The sequence below is a fragment of the Aquarana catesbeiana genome, linkage group LG03 (genome assembly GCF_042186555.1).
Source record: "Aquarana catesbeiana isolate 2022-GZ linkage group LG03, ASM4218655v1, whole genome shotgun sequence".
In the NCBI taxonomy this organism is placed as follows: domain Eukaryota; kingdom Metazoa; phylum Chordata; class Amphibia; order Anura; family Ranidae; genus Aquarana; species Aquarana catesbeiana.
Window position 1 is genome coordinate 229,939,731 of NC_133326.1, and position 21,282 is coordinate 229,961,012.

At 43.6% G+C, this 21,282-nt stretch overlaps 1 protein-coding gene across 2 annotated transcripts in view; it reads right to left on the reverse strand.

The window, feature by feature from the left end:
* CAV1 (caveolin 1) overlaps positions 1-21,152 on the reverse strand; it is a 90,136-nt gene extending 68,984 nt beyond the window's left edge. Inside the window, exons 1-2 of one of the 2 annotated variants that reach the window (XM_073619844.1) lie at positions 21,021-21,150; positions 17,515-17,766 (exon numbers count right to left, since the gene is read on the reverse strand). Coding sequence is in view for 1 of the 2 variants with exons in the window: in XM_073619843.1 (XP_073475944.1) it covers positions 21,021-21,050 (30 nt within the window). In the remaining variant the exon portion in view is untranslated. Of the gene's footprint in view, positions 1-17,514; positions 17,767-21,020 lie in introns of both variants that reach the window. The other variant, XM_073619843.1, reaches the window with a different exon arrangement.
* Positions 21,153-21,282: the final 130 nt, after the last annotated feature.

Sequence of the window (21,282 nt, forward strand, 5' to 3'; positions counted from 1 at the left end):
TTCCCCTTGGAGTGGGGTGAGCACGGGAACCAGCCTGCCCCCGATCAGCATCATGAGTTGCGATGGTGCAGATGGGCTGGCCTTCAGCATCATAACAACCAATGGGTCTATGATGGTGGGGCTGTGCGATTGGGTGGCTCTGTGATGAGGAAGGGGGCTGTTTGACTGGGGGGGCTATGTGATTGGGGAGCTCTGTGATGAGGAACGCTGATGTGATGGGGAGACTGTGGTGATTGAGGGACTTGATTGGAAGGCTCTGCTGTAGAGGGGAGGCTCTGATTTGATAGGGGGAGGGACCTCTGATGTGAAAGGGTGACTCTGATGTGATCTAGAGGTTCTGATGTATAGGGGAGGCTCTGATCTGATGTGAACGAGGGACCTTATATGTGATGGGAGAACATCTGGTGTGAAGGGGGCTTCTGATGTGAAACTAATTTCATCAGTTGTGTGCAATGTTCTGGGCTCAGGTTTCCCAGTGATGTAACATTCACCGTATATACTCGAGTATAGGCCCGACCCGAATATAAGCCGAGGCACCCGATTTTACCACAAAAAACTGGGAAAACTTATTGACTTGAGTATAAGCCTAGGGTGGGAAAATGCAGCAGCTACTGGGTAAACAATGCCCATCTGCAGCCTCACTGTGCCCATTTGCAGCCTCACTGTGCCCATTTGCAGCCTCATTGTGCCCAATTGCAGCCTCATTGTGTCCATTTGCAGCCTCATTATGCCCATTTGCAACCTCACTGTGCCCATTAGCAGACTCATTGTGCCCAATTGCAGCCTCACTGTGCCCATTTGCAGTCTCATTGTGCCCATTGACGGAACACTGATACAGTTTCCCAGCATTGTATCAGTGTTCCTCTATCATGAACGAGGAGGAGGCGGGGCTTTGTTATAGTGGACGGCCGCACAGACTGCATGACACAGCGGGAGACACCCACTGTTTTAGTAATCAAAGGTACGGTTGCTGTACGACTCACTTGAGTATAAGCTGAGGGGGGGGTGGGGGGTTCAGCCTAAAAAATGGGCTGAAAAATTTGGCTTATACTCGGGTGTATACGGTACTTTTTTAATATTTTGAACTAGGTGCCTTGAGATTTTGCATACTTTTCATGGGTTCCATGACTGAAAAAGGTAGCAAAACACTTTTGGTGTACTTACCACCCATTACTCCTTTCCATACTCCTAGTCACCCACACCCCATTTAGTGGTCAATAGGCACACTCTCGTTGGTCAAGGGTTTAATCCCAGACATCAGATGAGTCATGTCCCTGGTAAATAAAGCAAAGGCAGGCAACTTGATGTGTCTGCCCTTTAGACAGGCCTTTGCTTCAAAGATTTAAAATGCCTGACATGTTCACTTTGAATCAAAACAATCATATCATGTAAACTTCTAAAGGTAAATGCAGTGCCTTAGAACAAAAAACATAAGCTCCTGAGACAAGGTTTAAAGGCACATTCCACGTAAAAAAAAGTTAAAAGAAAAATGCGCGTTTGATTTTGTTTTTTTGCATTGAAGCCAGCAAAGCATTGCAACAGCAATCAGTGGATCTCAGGTACAATGCACAGGCTCTTGCAGACTATTCCCCTAGCCCCAGGTCTGTACTGATGTATGGACCTTCAGTTATGTATGTTTTTCGATATGTATACATGTGCAATTTTTATCATAAATAAATGCTTTTTGATACTTTTTACAAAATTGGGTACCGTTATAGTCCTTATATTTAGTTTGTTAGGGTCCATTATTTTGTACTTCAGTTATGGAGCTGGAGGAATTAATCAATAGACCAGAAGTGCAATGAAGTCCCTTTTGAGAGCTATCAGTCCCTTTGTGGCGGTGGCCGATGGGACTTGTAGTCTTTCATGCTCAGATTCATGTGAATGGATGACACAGCTGTGCAGGTAAAGCCACGTGCCAAATTAAATGAAAAATAGAATGCTGGAAGGAGAAGAACAACACTATTCAGGTAAGGTGGGGGGAGGCAGTTTGAGGTTTGGGGGTTGAGGAATGTTACCATGTTTCATGTTACACCTTCAATATGTGCGTACCGTGAAATGGTCTGAAAGGTGGAATTAGCCTTTAACCAAGGTCAGGGAAGTCGATGCATTAGAATGTAGCTGAACACCTAAAACGTTATAATGATTGACCGGATTACTTTAAGACAAATGATAAATGACCTGAAAATCCTTCTAAAAATAATATATAGGAAGCAAAGTAATATGCTTTCAACATAGTAAAGCTGTTTTTTATAAATATCAAGCAGTATATTGAAACAAGTTTTAGCTTGGTTAATAAGTCATTTGTGTTTGTTAGTATTAAAACAAATATTTCTGTCCTAGTTTCTCCTACAAAAGTGCTATTATTTTGCAGGCATTAAAATCCCCTCTTCATGTCTTCACAAGTATGCAGTATTTGGCAGACAATGCTGTTGTGCAGTGGCAGCCACCCTCTCTGGCACAGTCCTAGATAAAGACTCAGCCTGACACTGAAAAAAGAATTGCAGGAAGCCAACACCTAGTTCATGGCTAGAGAGGCATAGGAACTCCTTTGGGGTCCCTGGTGCCAGAACGATGGCAGGCCCCCTGTAAGTACAATGAGGTCATTATGCGTGGAGCAATAAATTAATATACACACTGGAATGCATTGTGTTACTGGTAACCAACCACAAGCCCAGATTTTAGAAGTCAGAGTGAAATAGTAGGGATGTCAGTAATGTCAATTGGCAACTAGGAATATTTAAAGTGGAGATAAACCCATTAAATTAAGTTTTCTTTCTCGAACATCACGGGACACAGAGCCACAGTAATTACTGATGGTTATATAGGTATCACTGGTGATTGGACACTGGCACACCCTATCAGGAAGTTCAACCCCCTATATAATCCCTCCCCCTTGCAGGGATACCTCAGTTTTTACGCCAGTGTCTTAGGTGATGGACGTGTAAAGATGTCCTGTGCTGAGCTCCAAAGGGAATATCCTAAGATCCTATACTGGGGCAAGCCAGGCGAACCGGATCCATTCAAAGTGTCTTTTCATGGCCGAATTGAATGGTACCCGGGCCTCGTGTCCGAAGAAACGAGGTTTTACCCGTAATGCTTCTCTTTTTAGAGAGCTGGACCCCGCAGATCAGAAAATGGCTTTAAACTTCCTAATTTCTGGCGAGGTGCTTTACGGTCCCAGAACTGTTGGATCCCCCTACTGATGGGGGCCCCAGTCTCTGACGTTTTTTTCAAACGGAGCCCACCGTGAGAGGTGAAGATTGGGTCTGTGTAAACAGCACCCTGCGGCTGGATAAGGTAAGAGGAGATTCCACAGAATTTTTGAGTTCTAGTGGCTTTTCTCCTTTAAGGTAAATGCATGCTATGCCTATTGTGACCACCGGGGGCTGCCAAGAGCACAAACCTACACATGCTGAATGTCTGTCTCAGGTGTTGTAATCGCTGTGTATGTCCCAGCGTATCAAGCAGGCTGCAAGCAGGTAAGGTGGATGGGGGGATTTCTCATGTTTGAATGTTCCCCCCCAGGCTAGAGAGGGGCCACAGGGGTCTAGAAAGTGGTTATACCACCCGGGCTCTGTGGCCTAATGGCCACCATCTCTGAAGATAGCCGTTCAGGCAAATCTTGTTACCAGTCTCCCTCCTTCCCCTCCCCCATCCCCAGCCTTTTCTCCAGAGCATGACAGGAGAGTCGGCAGTGCGGGAAGCGCTCATTTTTTTCAAAACTCGAGGGGGGGGGGGGCGGTAGAGGAGGGGGCGGGATGTCAGCACAGAGTGTTTAGACTCCCACTCAGGCCAGCTGCAGGCTATTAAAGGCACTCTGTACAGGTGCACTCAGCCTTCTGAGAGACACAGAGCTGACGGTCGCATGTAAGGTGGGACACAGGCATTCTCCTAGGCAGCATTTACTGAAGTAACACCAGACTGAGCATTGGGTAGCAAGGCTTTTAGCCAGACTACATCGCTCAGCGGACAGTGTTCATTTGTATACCTCACACCTTGTTGCTTTGCACTATGGGTAGAAGAGGTTCAAGCACCCCAGGAACCAGAGACACTAGGGGATCTCGTTCAGGTTCTGAGGGCACCCTGTCGGCAGCATCCTTCCCCCCCTAAAGATGGGCCAGGGACGGCTAGCCAGGGAGAGCCATCGGGGTCAGGGGCTACACCTGCTTCTGGCACTTCAGCCCCTGTATATATTACACAAGAGGTTTTTTCCTCAACCATTAATGGTCTAGAGGAAAGATTAATGGCCGTGATTACGTCTTCACTCAGTGGAAGAAAACGCACTAGGCTTTCCTCTGTTCCCCAAGACCCTCAGACAGAGGAGCTCTGGGATAAAGGAGATGAATCCCTTTCAGAGGATCGGGATGGGATGGATGATTCCTTTTCGGAGGATTCAGGTGGAGAGGGACCCTCTGCGACTTCCCAAGAGGAGAAAGTCTTAGTGCAGATCCTCACTGGATTGGTCCGCTCCACATTTAAGTTGCCCATACCTGAAACTGCTAAAGAATCCTCTTCTGCTTTGGGGTCACTGAAACCTTTCCAAGCAGCACATGCTTTTCCTGTTCATACTTTACTTGAAAAACTTATTTATTCTGAGTGGGATCACCCAGACAAACGTTTTTTTCCGCCGAGAAAGTTTTCAACACTTTATCCGATGGAAGAAAAGTTTATTAAAATGTGGGGAATTCCGGCTATTGATGCCGCCATTTCCTCAATAAATAATAGCCTGACTTGTCCTGTAGACAATGCTCAGATGCTCAGGGATCCTGTAGATAAAAGGATGGAATCCCTATTGAAGGGTGTTTTCTCCTTAGCAGGATCAGTGGCCCAACCTGCAATAGCAGCGATTGGAGTCTGTCAATACTTAAGAGACCATGTTAAGCAGGTCATCAAAGTATTACCTGAACAGCAGGCCCAGGGGTTTGCTAACCTTCCAGCGGCCTTATGCTTTGTGGTTGACGCCATTAGAGATTCTATCGTGCAAACCTCCCGTCTTTCACTGGGGTTGGTGCATATACGTAGAATCCTATGGTTGAAAAATTGGTCAGCCGAAGCACCATGTAAGAAGCTACTGGCTGGGTTTCCATTTCGTGGTGCAAGGTTGTTTGGAGAGGACTTGGATAACTATATCAAGAGAATCTCTTGTGGGAAAAGCACTCTCTTACCTGTCAAGAAGAAGAGTAAGCGTCCCTCTTTCAAACGGACTCTTTCCCCAGCGCCGGGGGCTTCAGCCTCCAGGCAGTCTCGACGGCCGCCTCCATCGGGGTCCAGAGACAAGAGTCAACCCCAGGGACAAAAGAAGTCCTGGGGAAAGAAGCCTACTAGGCAAAACACTAAGACCTCTGCATGAGGGGGCGCCCCCGCTCACTCGAGTGGGGGGAAGACTGCGACAATTCTCAGAGCTCTGGCAGGAGGACTTCCAGGACAGATGGGTAGTCTCCACGGTAACCTTAGGGTACAAGCTGGAGTTTCAGGAATTCCCTTCTCCTCGGTTCCTCAGATCAAATGTTCCCAGAGACCCAGAGAAGAAGCAGTCGCTCCTTCTAGCGTTAGAGCGACTTTTGTCGCAGGAGGTCATTATGATAGTTCCCGCAAAGGACCAGGGATTGGGCTTCTATTCCAACCTTTTTACGGTCCAAAAGCCAAATGGGGATGTCAGGCCCATTTTGGACTTAAGGGATCTGAACCGATTCCTAAGGATTCTATCCTTCCGCATGGAATCAATTCGAACAGTAGTTCCCACCCTGCAGGGAGGAGAATTTCTGGCATCAATAGACATCAGAGATGCATATCTGCATGTGCCCATTTTTCCTGCTCATCAGAAGTTTCTGCGCTTCAAGGTAGGAGGGCGCCATTTCCAGTTTATGGCTCTGCCCTTTGGGATAGCCACTGCACCTCGAGTGTTCACAAAGATCTTGGCTCCTCCTCTGGCCAGATTAAGGGCTCAGGGTATAGCTGTCATAGCATACCTAGACGACCTGCTCTTGATAGACCGGTCGGTAGCCTCTTTGAATGGAAACTTGAGGACCACGGTCAGGTATCTAGAACACCTGGGTTGGATCCTCAACTTAGAAAAGTCTTTCCTAAAACCAGTAAGAAGACTGGAATATTTAGGTCTGATTATACATACAAGCCAGGAGAAAATATTTCTACCCAGGCAAAGATCACTGCTTTGAGAGAGCTGATTCTGACAGTAAGGACCAAGAAGGGTCCCTCAGTCCGCCTTTGTATGAGGCTACTAGGGAAGATGGTGTCTTCATTCGAAGCAGTTCCCTATGCTCAGTTTCACTCAAGAATGCTGCAACACAGTATTCTGTCGACCTGGAACAAGAAGGTTCAGGCATTAGACTTTCCGATGCACCTGTCGCATGCGGTGCGTCAGAGCCTCAATTGGTGGCTCATACCCGAAAACCTGCAGAAGGGGAAATCCTTTCTACCGGTTACCTGGACAGTGGTAACAACAGATGCCAGTCTGTCAGGTTGGGGAGCAGTTCTGGAAAAGGCTGCGGTCCAAGGAGTATGGTCCAAGACAGAGAGGACCTTACCCATCAACATTCTGGAGATCCGGGCGATACATCTAGCTCTAAAAGCCTGGACTATCAGGCTACAGGGTTGTCCGGTCAGGATCCAGTCCGACAATGCCACAGCAGTGGCTTATGTCAATCATCAGGGAGGCACCCGGAGCCGAGCTGCTCAAAAAGAGGTGAACCAGATCTTAGTCTGGGCAGAGATGCATGATGCAGTTTTCATCCCGGGAATAGAGAATTGGCAGGCGGACTATCTAAGTCGCCAGCAGTTACTTCCAGGGGAATGGTCTCTGCATCCCGACGTCTTTTGGGCCATATGCCAAAGATGGGGGGTTCCAGATGTAGATCTCTTTGCATCCCGATTCAACAAAAAGATAGACAGATTTGTGGCAAGGACAAAAGATCCTCTTGCATGCGGGACGGATGCGTTGGTGATTCCGTGGCATCGGTTCTCACTGATTTACGCATTCCCGCCTATTCTGCTACTACCACGACTCCTTCGCAGGATCAGGCAGGAAAGGAAGTCGGTACTTCTGGTGGCCCCCGCTTGGCCCAGAAGGACTTGGTATGCAGAAATAGTAAGGATGACGGTAGGTTCCCCGTGGACACTACCGGAACGCCCAGACCTGTTATCTCAAGGTCCAGTGTTCCATCCTGCCTTACAAACGATAAATTTGACGGTTTGGCTATTGAGACCCACGTTCTGAAGAGTCGTGGGCTCTCAGGTTCTGTCATATCTACCTTGATTAATGCAAGGAAGCCAGCTTCCAGGATGATTTATCATAGAGTCTGGAAAGCTTATATAACCTGGTGTGAATCCAGAGGTTGGCATCCCAGGAAATATGTCATAGGTAGAATCCTTGATTTTCTACAGATGGGATTAGAGATGAAGCTGGCCTTGAGTACCATCAAGGGCCAGGTCTCTGCTTTATCAGTATTATTTCAGCGGCCACTTGCTTCGCATTCTTTGGTCCGAAACTTTATGCAGGGGGTGATGCGTCTTAATCCTCCGGTTAAAGCGCCCCTAAACCCCTGGGACTTGAATTTGGTCCTGGCTGTGTTACAGAAACCGCCTTTTGAACCAATAAGTCAGATTCCTTTGGTCTTGTTGACAAGGAAATTAATTTTTCTGGTGGCCATCTCTTCTGCTAGAAGAGTATCAGAATTAGCAGCTCTTTCCTGTAAGGAGCCTTATTTGATTATACACAAGGATAGAGTGGTACTACGCCCTCATCCTAGTTTTTTACCGAAGGTGGTTTCTGATTTTCATTTAAACCAAGACATTGTTCTACCTTCCTTTTTTCCAGATCCCTGTTCTCCGGAAGAGAGATCTCTACATTCGTTGGATGTAGTAAGAGCAGTTAAGGCCTATCTAGGGGCAACTACTCAGATCCGCAAGACGGATGTTTTGTTTGTGCTGCCAGAGGGTCCCAATAGAGGACAGGCAGCGTCAAAAGCTACCATTTCTAAATGGATTCGACAGTTGATCATTCAAGCTTACGGTTTGAAACAGAAGATTCCTCCGTTTCAGATCAGGGCACATTCCACAAGGGCTATTGGTGCTTCTTGGGCAGTGCATCACCGGGCCTCTATGGCTCAAATCTGCAAGGCCGCAACCTGGTCTTCAGTTCATACATTCACCAGATTCTATCAGGTGGATGTGAGAAGGCATGAGGATATCGCCTTTGGGCGTAGTGTGCTGCAGGCAGCAGTACAGGGTCCTCAGGTCTGATTGCACCCTACTTGGTCGTGGTTCCCCCCCCCTCAGGTAGCATTGCTCTGGGACATCCCATCAGTAATTACTGTGGCTCTGTGTCCCGTGATGTTCGAGAAAGAAAATAGGATTTTTTAAAACAGCTTACCTGTAAAATCCTTTTCTTTCGAAGGACATCACGGGACACAGAGGTCCCACCCCTCTTCTAATACACTATATTGCTTGGCTACAAAACTGAGGTATCCCTGCAAGGGGGAGGGATTATATAGGGGGTTGAACTTCCTGATAGGGTGTGCCAGTGTCCAATCACCAGTGATACCTATATAACCATCAGTAATTACTGTGGCTCTGTGTCCCGTGATGTCCTTCGAAAGAAAAGGATTTTACAGGTAAGCTGTTTTAAAAAATCCTATTTTTTCCAAATCAGTAACATTCAAGGCATGCCGTGAATAACTGTCACTGTTGCTGGGGCTCTCAACTGAACTGTCAAACTATCAAATGACTGGTATTATAGCTGATCACATGTGTAGCACCATGGTCCCATATTCTCAACTGGTCATCTGGCCAGTAAAGCCTCGTACACATGATCAGATTTTTGGCAGGGAAATGTGTGATGACAGATTGTTTGCCTAAAATCCGACTATTAGTACGCTCCATCACACAATTGTTGTCCAACTTTCCTCCAACAAATGTTGGATGGCAGGCTAGTAAATTTTCGGCGGACAACGGTCTGTTGTCAGATTTTCGTATTGTGTGTACACAAGTCTGTCAAACAAAAGTCCAAAGTACAAACACGCATGCTCAGAATCAATGCTCACCAAACACTACATTAGCAGAAGGTGTCCAAAGGGTGGCGCTCAAGAGCTATAATTCCACATAGTACAGTACGTCACTAGGTTCGTGTTTGTTGGCCGACAATTGTGTACCATTTGTATGCAAGAGAAGTTCACGGCACACGCCCTTCGGACAAAAGTCTGACGCTTTGTCTGCCGAAAGTCTGATCGTGTGTACAAGACTTAAGTCTTTTATTTTTTAACTTCCTTTAACAGACCACGCTGTCCAGCAAAAGCAATAGTTAGAGGGTTTAGAAAAAACTATTTAGCACTGAGAGGGGTGCTTACACACGTCAGCTTTCATTTATGTATGTAAAACCTTTATCCCAAACTTTTGCAGTAACTACCGTATTTTTCGCTCCATAAGACGCACCTGACCATAAGACGCACCTGACCATAAGACGCACCTAGGTTTTAGAGGAGGAAAACAAGAAAAAAACTATCCTGAACCAAATGGTGTACTAAAATACTGAAAAAGCAGCCTGACCAGTACCAATTAAATGCAGCCTTACCAGTCCCATGAAATGCAGCCAAACCTGTGCGCACTAAATGCAGTCTGACCTGTGCCAATAAAATGCACAATTAAATGCAGCCTGACCTGTGCCCATTAAATGCAGCCTGACCTGTGCCCATTAAATGCACCATTAAATGCAGCCTGACCTGTGCCCATTAAATGCAGCCTGACCTGTGCCCATTGAATGCACCATTAAATGCAGCCTGACCTGTGCCCATTGAATGCACCATTGAATGCAGCCTGACCTGTGCCCATTAAAAATGCAGCCTGACCTGTGCCCATTAAACATGCAGCCTGACCTGTGCCTGGTGACTGGCGAGGATGTCATCACATCCGCCTGTCACTCAGATAGATGACAGAGCACCAGGAGCGGCCATACTCCATTCGGCCACTCTGTCTTCTGTGAGTGACAGGTTTAGCCAAGAGATTGCCAGGCTCCCGCTATAGCGGCCACCCGCTATTGTGACATGGCGGCGACGGGGGGGGGGGGGGGGTTCCTGGTATTCGCTTCATAAGACGCACTGACATTTCCCCCCATTTTAGGGGGGGGGGGTGCATCTTATGGAATGAAAAATACGGTAATTAAAAAGTGTTAACTGGAGTTTGACTGTCATTTGTTAGTCAAGTCCATCTAAATCTGGTAGTGTATCTAACACTATCATCTCCCTAGACTAACAATGCTTCTGTCCAAAGATGTCTCCATTTCTCCTCCATCCAGAGTGAAGACACCCTATGGGCTCTTTTACACAAGCATTGGATTCTAAAGCAGCCTTTAAAGAGCATTAACTCTGCTATAATATTAATGAGCATTTTGGATGCACAAACATCAAGCAACACTCTGCAAATGCCATGTGAGATGATTGTTTTTATTTTTTACAAAGCTAAAAGGGAAAATGATTGCTGTGCAACTGCACACTTAATGTCCTGTTAACACCATAGACGTGTTCACAGTGTGTTTATGGAGCCTTTTTGGCACATTTGAATAGAAGTGAATGGAGGCAGTTGCAAAGTATCAATGTCTGCCGAACTTTGCAGGCAGCATTAGTTTTGATTCACGTCAATACAAGGTAATGCTAATGCTGGCTCGATCCTCCTCTTATGGGATCCCTGTCTGGCTGTCTCCGCTCCTTCTCTTCTCTGTGGGCCACCATAGGAAGTTGCTTCCTATGGTGGCCCACCTGCAGGCTTGATCCTGAGCCGGGCTTTGTGTGTCCATTCCCCCCCATCCCCCACGCCCTTCCCACATGATTTGATTGGCAGCAGCAGGAGCCACTGTACTCATCCAAGTCTGTGAGAGAGGTGAGAGGGAAGCACAGCACTGGATCGATACAGGACTCAGGTAAGTATTTAGAGATGGTGGGGGGGGGGGGGGACAGCTTTTTTTAAAGGTTTTTTTTTACCTTAATGCATACCATGTATTGTAAGGAAAAAAAAAACTTTTGACTTTATAACCACTTTAACAATTTTGTGTGATGTTGATAAGTGTTCAGGAAGAGGTAAAGACATGACCCAACCACATTTTTAACATCTGTGTGAAAAAGTCCTAAGAAATTAAATTTGTTACTGGCAGGATCACCAGATGAAAATAAAGGAAACAAATTTAAACAAGGAAAATAAATGCACTCATCAGACTTAAAGTTTAACCTTTGTTGAGGAACAAAACATTCCCCTCAGGGTGATCAATGTACATTACAAGGATTTTAATATACTTTGCTGCAGATTTCTACCGGTTTCTGCTCTGAAGAAAAAGCTGTCCTGTCAATGTGCAGGGTGTATCTGAATGGGACTGCCTTTTTCATTATTGATCAGCTGATGAACTTGCAGGGATCTAATGAGGAAAATTACAGGGTCTCAATCTCTTTAGAAGTGATTAACCCTTTGGGAGTAACTCACCAAAAATGATTTTTTTATTGCAGAGGATGCCTAAAACCTAACTTAAATATTAGTGCAAACTTCTGGGGTCAGTGAGCCAATCACATAAAAAAATCACATAAAACTACATTTCTGGGGGTGTACTGTACACCAACTGTGTATAGAACTCTTCCAGGTTGTTATATTACATTGAATTTAAATTAAAAAAAACTGTGTTGCATATTAAAGTGATACTAAACCTTCTTGATTTTAATTAAAATAACAAACATGTTATACTTACCTGCTCTGTGCAATAGTATTGCTCGATCCTCCTCTTCTCAGGTCATCTGCCGGTGTTCTGCCGAGAAAGTTCCGCTCGGCGGATAAGGACCCCCCTCTACTGCGCAGGCGCAGGATCCGGCGGAAATAGCCAAAGGTGAATAGCTGAAAATGAGCTGTACACGGCGCCTGTAAGAGGGCCCCTCGTGGGCTCGCTTCGCTCACCGCGCTTTGGGCACGGCCTCGCTTCGCTTGCCTCTTTTTGATTCCCCCTCTAGGTCCACTTGGATGGTGGGGAAGGAACCTGGACCCAGGGCGCAGGCGCCGTGTACAGCTGATTGAAAAGTTTGAGCTTCGGCTATCTCCGGCGGCTGGCAGTAGTTCGTACTGCGCAGGCGCTGCGCCTGCGCAGTACAGGGGGGGAATTTATCTGCCGAGGGAACTTTTCGGCAAGACAAACGGCATTCCTGACTCCTAGCAGCAAGCAGCTTACTGTAGGGGCACACATGAGTGCTCACTCCTGAACCAGGACTGTGTGTCCTTAAGACACACAGAACAAGGCTTGGCCACACCCCCACTTCCTCCTCACCTCCCACCGCTGTCTCTAAGCCAATGAGGAGTGAGAGAGCTGAGAGAGCCTTGGCTCTCGTGCATATCGCTGCATCAAGATCGGCTCAGGTAAGTATAAGGGTGGGCTGGGAGGGGGGTGAGCTGCACTCGAAAGGTTTTTTTACCTTTACACATAGAATGCAAAAACCTTCTGCCTTTACAACCACTTTAAAAAGGAAAGGTAATTTTTTAAGGATAGGTTCACCTTTTAACAAAATATGATAAATACTATTTTTGATTTGGGTGTCTGTAAAGCATTGCATCAGAAATCAGCAGATCACTGGTACTATGCAGGACTCCTACAGACCTGCCCCTGCATCTGCCTGCTCGTACCTCGTACGGGCAAGCAGATACTCACTGACAAGAGAGAATAAACAAACTATCACAGTGCTCAACAGCACGGTGGTAGTTCATTGAGAGCTACAAGCCAACAGCCACAAAGGTTGTCAGGACTTGAAGTTTCTCATTCTGTGAGTGAATGACTGTCATTGGAATGACTCCAGCTGCTAGAGATAAAATACGGTTGGAACATGTAACATGTTCCAAAGGGTAAACTTATCCTTTAACCTCTTGGCACCGATGGCGCACAAATATGCGGCCTCTTGGCAGGTGGGCCTTGGCACCAAGCGGCCACATATATGTTTACCACATTGCAAACACAGCTGTGCTGTATGTGTGTGCCCTGCGCGGTCCCAGCACAGTTACCGGCAGTTAACGGAAAGCTCCAGATCGCTGCTTTCATTCTGAAGCTTTCTGATCATGTGACCACCAATCATGGCGGTCACATGATCATAAACGTTGCCGTGCCTCGTGGAATCTGAAACCCCTCAAAGGGCCGGGAGTCGCTTTAATGAGGAAATGGCTATTTGTTGGCTGTGTCCATGTGCACAGTGAAAGTGAATGGGAGTGACTTTATAATTTTCAGTCAGTGCCTGCAGTTTGCAGGTTTCTAATAAGGAAAGTAGCAGGGTCTGCATCCCTTTACATGTGAGGGTATCTCACAGAAAATGACACTTTTGTTGCAGGAGATGCCCAAAACCTGACTTGTATCTTGGTGCAGACTTCTGGGAAAATCAGTAAGCCAATCACAGAAGCAGGAAATGACATTTCTGTGGGCATTCTGTACACCATCTGTGTACAGGACACTTCCAGGTTGCCATATGCATTGAAGAATATGACAGTGGCTGCAGATTGAAAAGGAAATGTCATTTTTAATAACATTCAATTACAATATGACTTATGAAGCAATTGTATAATGCTATGTTTTTTCTTTTACTTGCTAATTTTTTTTTCCCATGAAAGTGGAGTTACTCTGTAAGGCAACCGGTCATATACTTATAAATATATATCACTCAGTAATACACTGTAGTCAGACCAGTGAAAGCTGAATTTTTCTTGTTTTGGGTTAGCTTTCAGCATTACTCTCTTCACAGCAATGCACAGTGTAAAAATAAGTTCTTTTACCCATAGCTGTTAGGTTATACCTAGAATTCTCTAACATACACTGGGAAAGTGAAGTCCAGAAGTAGTTGTGTGGAAAAGCTCTGATTTCACATTACGTATGTCTAGGATAGCATGTTTCCTTACTTCAGTTTTCATAAACCTACACCCTGCCAATAATCAAACGACATAAATATATAGGTATCAGAGAAGACTGGATGTGCTTTTCACTTGCCTTTATTTATGTGTCTTATGCGCCAAACTTTATGAAATGTATCATATAGATTCCAGTGACAGCTGTTGGTTTTCCATAAGACACAAGGCTAACCTTTGTTTAATACTTCTCTTCATACTATGGAAATATTGGAAGTACAGTCCAAAGGTCACAACAGTTTATTTGAAACAATACAGCCATTTTGTAAGTTAGGTGAGGTAGACTTACACTATTGCTATAACTAACATTCTCACATTCCCACTGTAATTTGTAATAGCTTTTTACACTGGAAAAATAAAATCTATCTAAACATCATTAAAGCGGTATAACCTGGACTGGAGCTGATATCTGCTATGAAACGTCATCGTTTGTTGATGCTGTATTTTCCTTCTGCATTGTGAACTGGGTTAAGCTGAATTAATTAATGCAGAAGGGCAACAGCCATCTTTAAGGAGACCACTTTGCAATGCTCATCTATAGAATGTCTCCAGTGCAGGGGGCAGCCATCTTTGCTGATTCTAAAGAACAGTGATTGACTGGTGCAACAGAGCAAGGAGAAGTAGGAACTGAGGCCTGGTGAGAGGAAAGGAGAGAGGATGGACCTTGAAGCAAGTGGGTGTGTGAGAAAGAGACTGAGCTGCCAATAGATGAATGGATCCCAGCCATAGCTGACCACAATCAGGTGAAAATTCAGAGAAGCAAAGAAACTGAGAACTTACTCTCTAGGAGGGGGAGATTTTAATTCCTAGTGGGGTCAGACAGAGTACTAGAGAGCACTTCCACAACTTGTAAGGAAGGAAAAGAGACACTATCTCAGTAGGATTGAAAGTAAGAGATCATCAGCAGCTTCTAACATAGTCTGATTTGAACTGGAGTTTTACTGAATCAGAGCATGTGCCGGAGATCCTAAAGAGGGTACCCTGGTACTGGGAAGAGACTACTAACATCATACAAGTTAATCTGTTGTCTGCTGGGAACTGGAGCAAACTGACTTAGTTGGGAACCTGGTTGGCTCCTGGTGGAGGCTTTCAGGCTTTGGCGGAATTGAGCAGCTGCATCGGTAGCCTCCCACTCCTCTGCAATTAAACAGATCACTTGACTTAATGACTTCTCAACAGAGACAGCCTTATGCTGGCCATACACGGTTCAAATTTTGAAAGAATTTTCTTTCGAAAATCGTATCTAAGAATTTTTGTACGAATTTCGCACCATTAGTGGGCTGGAGCAACGGACAATTTTCGTGCAGCAATCAAATTTGAGGAATCGGACATGTTGGAAATTTTTGGAAAAACTAATGATTTTCTAATCAATGATGGGAGAATCGTGCAAGAAATGTAATAAGAAAAGAAAATTTGCAGAGAGAAAAGAAGATTCCCAGCCACGAAAATTCTTTTCTGTAGCAAAATGAGGTGAAATTGAAGGCTTGGTCGGCTGAATTTCGAAAATCAACGGTGGCATCATCGGATCACAAAAAAATCGAACTTTCTGATTTTGAAAAGAAAATTTGTTCGAAATTCGGCCATGTATGGCTGGCATTAGGGGTTGACAATTTTTAATTTTTTCCCCTTTATCCAGGCCAGTAACACACATCCTGTGTTAAGGTATCTCCAGTTCACTGAAGGAGCAATGAAGACCCTCTTAGACAGCAGCATTGGCAGTCTGGGGAGAGGATAGCTCCTCTCTTTGCACAGGCTATGTACAGGGCAGTGCTGAGTTCACTGCTACGTTTACTTGATAATATATATTTTGGCTGATCAGAATCCCAAAACTATACCTCTCACACGTGTACAGATAGAGATAGCGGCACTAATATAAATTGTGTAAAATAATGGGTCAGAGCAGCATAATGCCTATGACCCTCTACTTATACATACAAATAATAATAGTGTCATGAAAAATATTATTTTTATCATGAAAAGACATTTCTTTAACACCCAGTGAAAAGTGTCACTATAAATAATAAATTATATACACAATATATTTTTACACAATTTATATTAGCGCCGCTATCTCTATCTGTACACGTGTGAGAGGTATAGTTTTGGGATTCTGATCAGTTTACGTATTTATTTAAGTGGCAGCTTTTTTCACTGTACACTGTGTATGTACAAACATTTTGTATTCATTTACACATCTTTTATATAGCTTTGCACTTTTCTTTGGCACAGTGGAGTAAGAGAGATTCAGGGGCGGTTTATTTGTATATCTCTTGCTACAAACCATAATATATATTTTGGGCACGCAAAGTGGATTTATATCCTTTCTGGCTATTTAGGAATATATTTAATGAAAGCCTTTGTTCCCAGGGTTCAACGTTAAATAGTTATATCAATAGTTTTTTTTCCTTTCGTGAAAAAGATTTTACATCAATGAATAGCTGATCGTTGTAAGCACCCCTGTCAGTGTTAAATGGTTTGCTTCAACCCTCTAACTGCCACTTTTGCTGAACAGTCTAGCCAAAAAATAAGAGATTACCGGCAGGTTCAACAGGTGAAAATAAAGGAAAAAAGCCCAAAACAAATAAAACGAATGTAGCTGCCACACCTAAGAACTGGTGAGCTGTAATAAAAGAAATGTTTGTTTTTTTGGGTTTAATACCACTTTAAACGAGAACCTGAGATTTTTTTTTTTTTTTAGACCACTGTAACTCTTCAGTGAAATGAATAAAAAATTCCGTCAAAATATGGTTGTAATACATTTCCTTATGTGCAGGAAAACTATTCACAGTGGAAAAGTGAGAAAGGAAGAACAACAAGAAACAATAAAAACTGACCTGACTCCCAAAGCAACTGAACAGAATACATTGTTATTTCTCATGAAACTCTTTTCATTGTCGGAAAAAGATGTCGGTGGCGTATATTGTTCAAAAAACTCATTCCAATAGGAAGATAAACTTTATTTAGTACTTTCAAATAGGTTCAGGGCTGGGCTTTGTGTTAAAGGACACGGTCCTGAAAAGTACTTGGTTATTCCTCTATAAATAGTACATTTATGTTGATGCTGGTGCATTAAACAAAAAAATTGTAATTAAACATACACTTCTGTCAGATTCTAAAATGTGTACTGGGTCACCCAGTCCATTGGTAATCAGTAATCAGGTCTTCTGGGAACACTTAATCCATAGCCTGTTGTGTACAAAGTGTTTTTAGAACAGTAGTCCCCCAACACACCAAGGACCAAATTCGTGGTGCGCTGAATCTCGCACTACATCGTCCCTACCGCAGCCGGCTCTGGTAGCTCTCCGTTCCCATGTGAATTCCCGCTGTGCAGCCTGGTTCTTACAGGCCATGGGTGGTACCTGTCCGTTGCCTGGGGGTTGGGGATCTATGTTTTAGAAGATTCCAGTCATCTCTAAGTACTTCCATGTTAGTGTAAAGATATTGTTATACTGACCCTGTACTGGGTAATGTTGGAGTGCAAGAATAATGGAGGTATGCCTGAGACTTACATTTTATGTTACAGTGACCTTGTCACTAACTAAAAAGATCCCCAAAGAAGCTTACCGGAAAAATAAGATGGTGACTACTTACCTTTCCTGCTGTCCACTCTGCCAGAACACTCTTTTTGCAAGAAACCTTAGCTGAAGTCTGTTGGAAAACCGACACTTCTGGGAGTGTCAATCTCCCCGAGCAGCCGCAGCACTCTCACTGATTCCTCCTTCCACCTTTTACGTCACTACTGTATTCAGCTGGAAAGGTATTCACAATTTTTTTTCCAGGTATGTAAGTTTGAGGATATTTTTAGGTAATAACAGGGTCACTTCAAAGATGAGCTTCAGGCAACTATAAAAAGCAAATTATGGCAGGTGAATCTTTTTCAGTGTAACTACTTTAAAGTATTGATATCTTTCTTAATATCAGTCCCCTTTTCTGTATTGCAACACTGAGAGTAGGAAAGGGAAGACCAACATTAGGGTTTGATTTCCTTAAGACAAATAGGCTGTTTTCTTAGTAAAAGAATTTTCTCTTACCCTGTTTCCCCGAAAATAAGACCTAGCGTGATTGTCGGTGACGGCTGCAATATAAGCCCTACCCCCCAAATAAGCCCTACCCTGTTTCCCTGAAAATAAGCCCTACCCTGAAAATAAGACCTACAAGGACTTTAACTAGGGCTTATTTGGGGGGTAGGGCTTATATTGCAGCCATCACCGACAATCACGCTAGGTCTTATTTTCGGGGAAACAGGGTAGCATAGTGAGTGAGAAGAAGCTCTGCTGATATTCATCATCCAAACGTATGCAAGCAAAAATACAGTTTTTTCACATTTTCTTTGCATGTGATTTGATTATTTTTTGCAAAGCAAAGTTTCACCCAATTTACTAAGCAAAGGGAAAATTGCCTTACAAAGTGAACCTATTTTTCTTTAGTAATTCAACTCCTATCTCCTAAAAGTCAGTTGGGCTCTGCTGGGTGTGTTTTGACCTACACCCTTAACCCAGCTATGCTGCTATTGTTGCAGTGCGGGCTGAGGATCTGGCTGTGCTATCTGGCAGTGTTGTTGACGAAACGGGCTGCTCACATTCTTTATTGGGTATAACAGTACCCATACAATTCAATCAACTATCTAGAGTAGGGATATGCAATTAGCTGACCTCCAGCTTTTGCAGAACTACAAGTCCCATAAGGCATAGCAAGACTTTGACAGCCAAAAGCATGACACCCAGAGGCAGAGGTATGATGGGACTTGTAGTTTTGCAACAGCTGGAGGTCCGCTAATATCCCTGATCTAGAGTTTAGTTTTAAATGACTGCTGCTATGCTATGTTTTATATGAGTTATATAGATATATTTGACATGTTGTTGAGATGCCCCCCCACCCCCCCCACCCCCACTTTCTCATGTGTTAAATGGCATGTTTGAATTTTAAAACCAACACAACATCAATAAAATATTATTATGGGTATCTATTAGAATCTATGGAATTGTTTCTCTGCCTTTTTAGCCCATATAAATTTCTACTGATGAGCATCATTCTAACTCTAAATTATTCAAGGGTAAATGCCCTCTGTGAATGGAAATGCGGGCAGTGTTTAACTTGAAGTCTGTGTGATGCGACATAAAAGCTAAATCAACCTTTTTATATTAAAAATGCAATAACTATCTTGAGAATTCTGCCACACTAACATAGCTAGCTCAGGATCACAAAACAGCATAATAATAATTCATTCATTGTACTGTGGTGTTGAGAAATATGATATACTATTTACAATGCTGGAACAAACCCTGCATGAAGACCACAAAGCATACTAGCTTCTGGAATTTTATGAGGCAAAGCATGGGAACTGCCAATTAAGAAGTTAACCAATCAGAATATTGTATACACACCCAAAAAAATGACTGTTTTCCATCCTACTATAAGTTAGGCCAAGCTGTGTGTTACCAGTGAAGCTCTAGGTATATGTTCAGCACCTATTGATGCGTAATACCTATGCCTGACAAAGAAACGTCACACATGATCATTCGTAAGGTTGTCTATGGTTACATGCTAGACTTTAATAAGGCAAAAACCAATGTTAGTTTAGCAACCCAGAGCAACCAATATGGAATCACCTTTTTCTGAACTGACTATTTTAAACTCATAAATGGGCATAATTATGATTGGTATATGGCCTTTACTGTTCAAAATATCTTATTATTAAATGAGTCTTTGGAATGAATCCTTTTGTCATCCCTCTTAAGATGCCTAATATAAATATAATCAAATGCCAATTCAAACTTCGCATTCATGGGGGTTGATTTACTAAAACTGAAGAGTGCAAAATCTGGTGCAACAGTGCATGGTAGCCAATCAGCTTCTAACTTCAGCTTGTTCAATTAAGCTTTGACAGAAGAACCTGGAAGCTGATTGGTTTGTATGCAGAGCTGCACCTGATTTTGCACTCTCCAGTTTTAGTAAATCATCCCCATCGTCTTTAATAACAATGGACCGATCTGGCATCTGTTACAAGGTACAACTAACGATACCTCTTATTTGCTTCACAAATATGTATTAGACCTGCCTGATTTAAAAAACTTCTACTTTGCATGTGAACTTGATAGAGATTTGTCTCTAATGTATGCACAATTAAAGGATCATACTCTTTTCTTTTGGGGAATAAGCAAAAAATGTTCGAAATATCCTGCAAAACCTCAGACTTTGCTTGCACCAAGCATTTTTTTTCTTGTTAGTTATCCCCTCAACTAGCCATTTATGGGCAACCATGCTATGAGCATTTACAAGGAATACTAAGTGTTCAGCCTAATTATAGTAATACTGTAATTTAGCACATCTACATTATTAAAAGCTAGTAAATGAATTAGTAATTGTATAAAAAAGCCTGCTTAGAATTTTATTGCAGCTCAGCAGTATTATTTCAATTTGTGTCTGCATACTGTGAAACAACTCGCATTAGTCAAATTTTCTCTGTGTGGAAAAGGGAGAGGCAACACAGGATTCTTCAAAAATGCACTTTGAAGGTTTGCAGTGTAGAACAGCTTTTCCAGCACAACTCTGTAATTTTGACTTTCTGTGGAAGCTCCGCTTACAATTCTCCTATTCACAGAGCCCTGAGGTTAGGCTAGATGTGCATTTTACTGAACAGAAGTGACCTCACCATGTGGGTATGAACACACCTGTGCAAAACAAATGCCATTTCCTAAACTCCCTTTTCGACTACACATCAGCAAGCACAGGAGAGCCAAACAGAGCTCATGAAGAATAAATCTTTTGGTAGGGATGCCAAGTTACATTCCATTCTCTACTCCCCCCAAGCAAACATTTTATTACATAAACATATTTTTAAGGAGTTAACATCCCCATGTCAAGGCTATCAGCTCAAAATGGTTTGCACAGGGTAGTGCCACTTAGAATTCCTCTATCTCTCGTTTCTACTTTGACAGTCTGTAAATCATCTCACCACGTGACCCACTGTACCAGACTTTTTAACATGTGGCAGGTACACATGTATTAAATACATACCCTTAAAGTTTTACAAAGTATATTACTATATGAGCCTACTGCCTGAGCTAGAAGAAAGAGACCACTCTGAGCACTCCTACCTCTTCATCTATGTATTTGCCACCAGACATGCTGTCCTTCAGTTGCCAGGAGCTCTGAATGAGATTTGAGGGAGGTATGATTTAAGGGATCTGAGGGAGGAAGATACAGCATTGTGTAAAGGAACAGCTAGGAAAGGAGGGGAAGGAGGTGGCTGCGAGCATGATTGTTGCTGGCCCACTTCCAATGTTTGTTCTGCTTGGTTTTGGCATCGATGACAGCCCCGTTGAGCTCAGACACATCCCCAGGGCTCGTAAAACATCA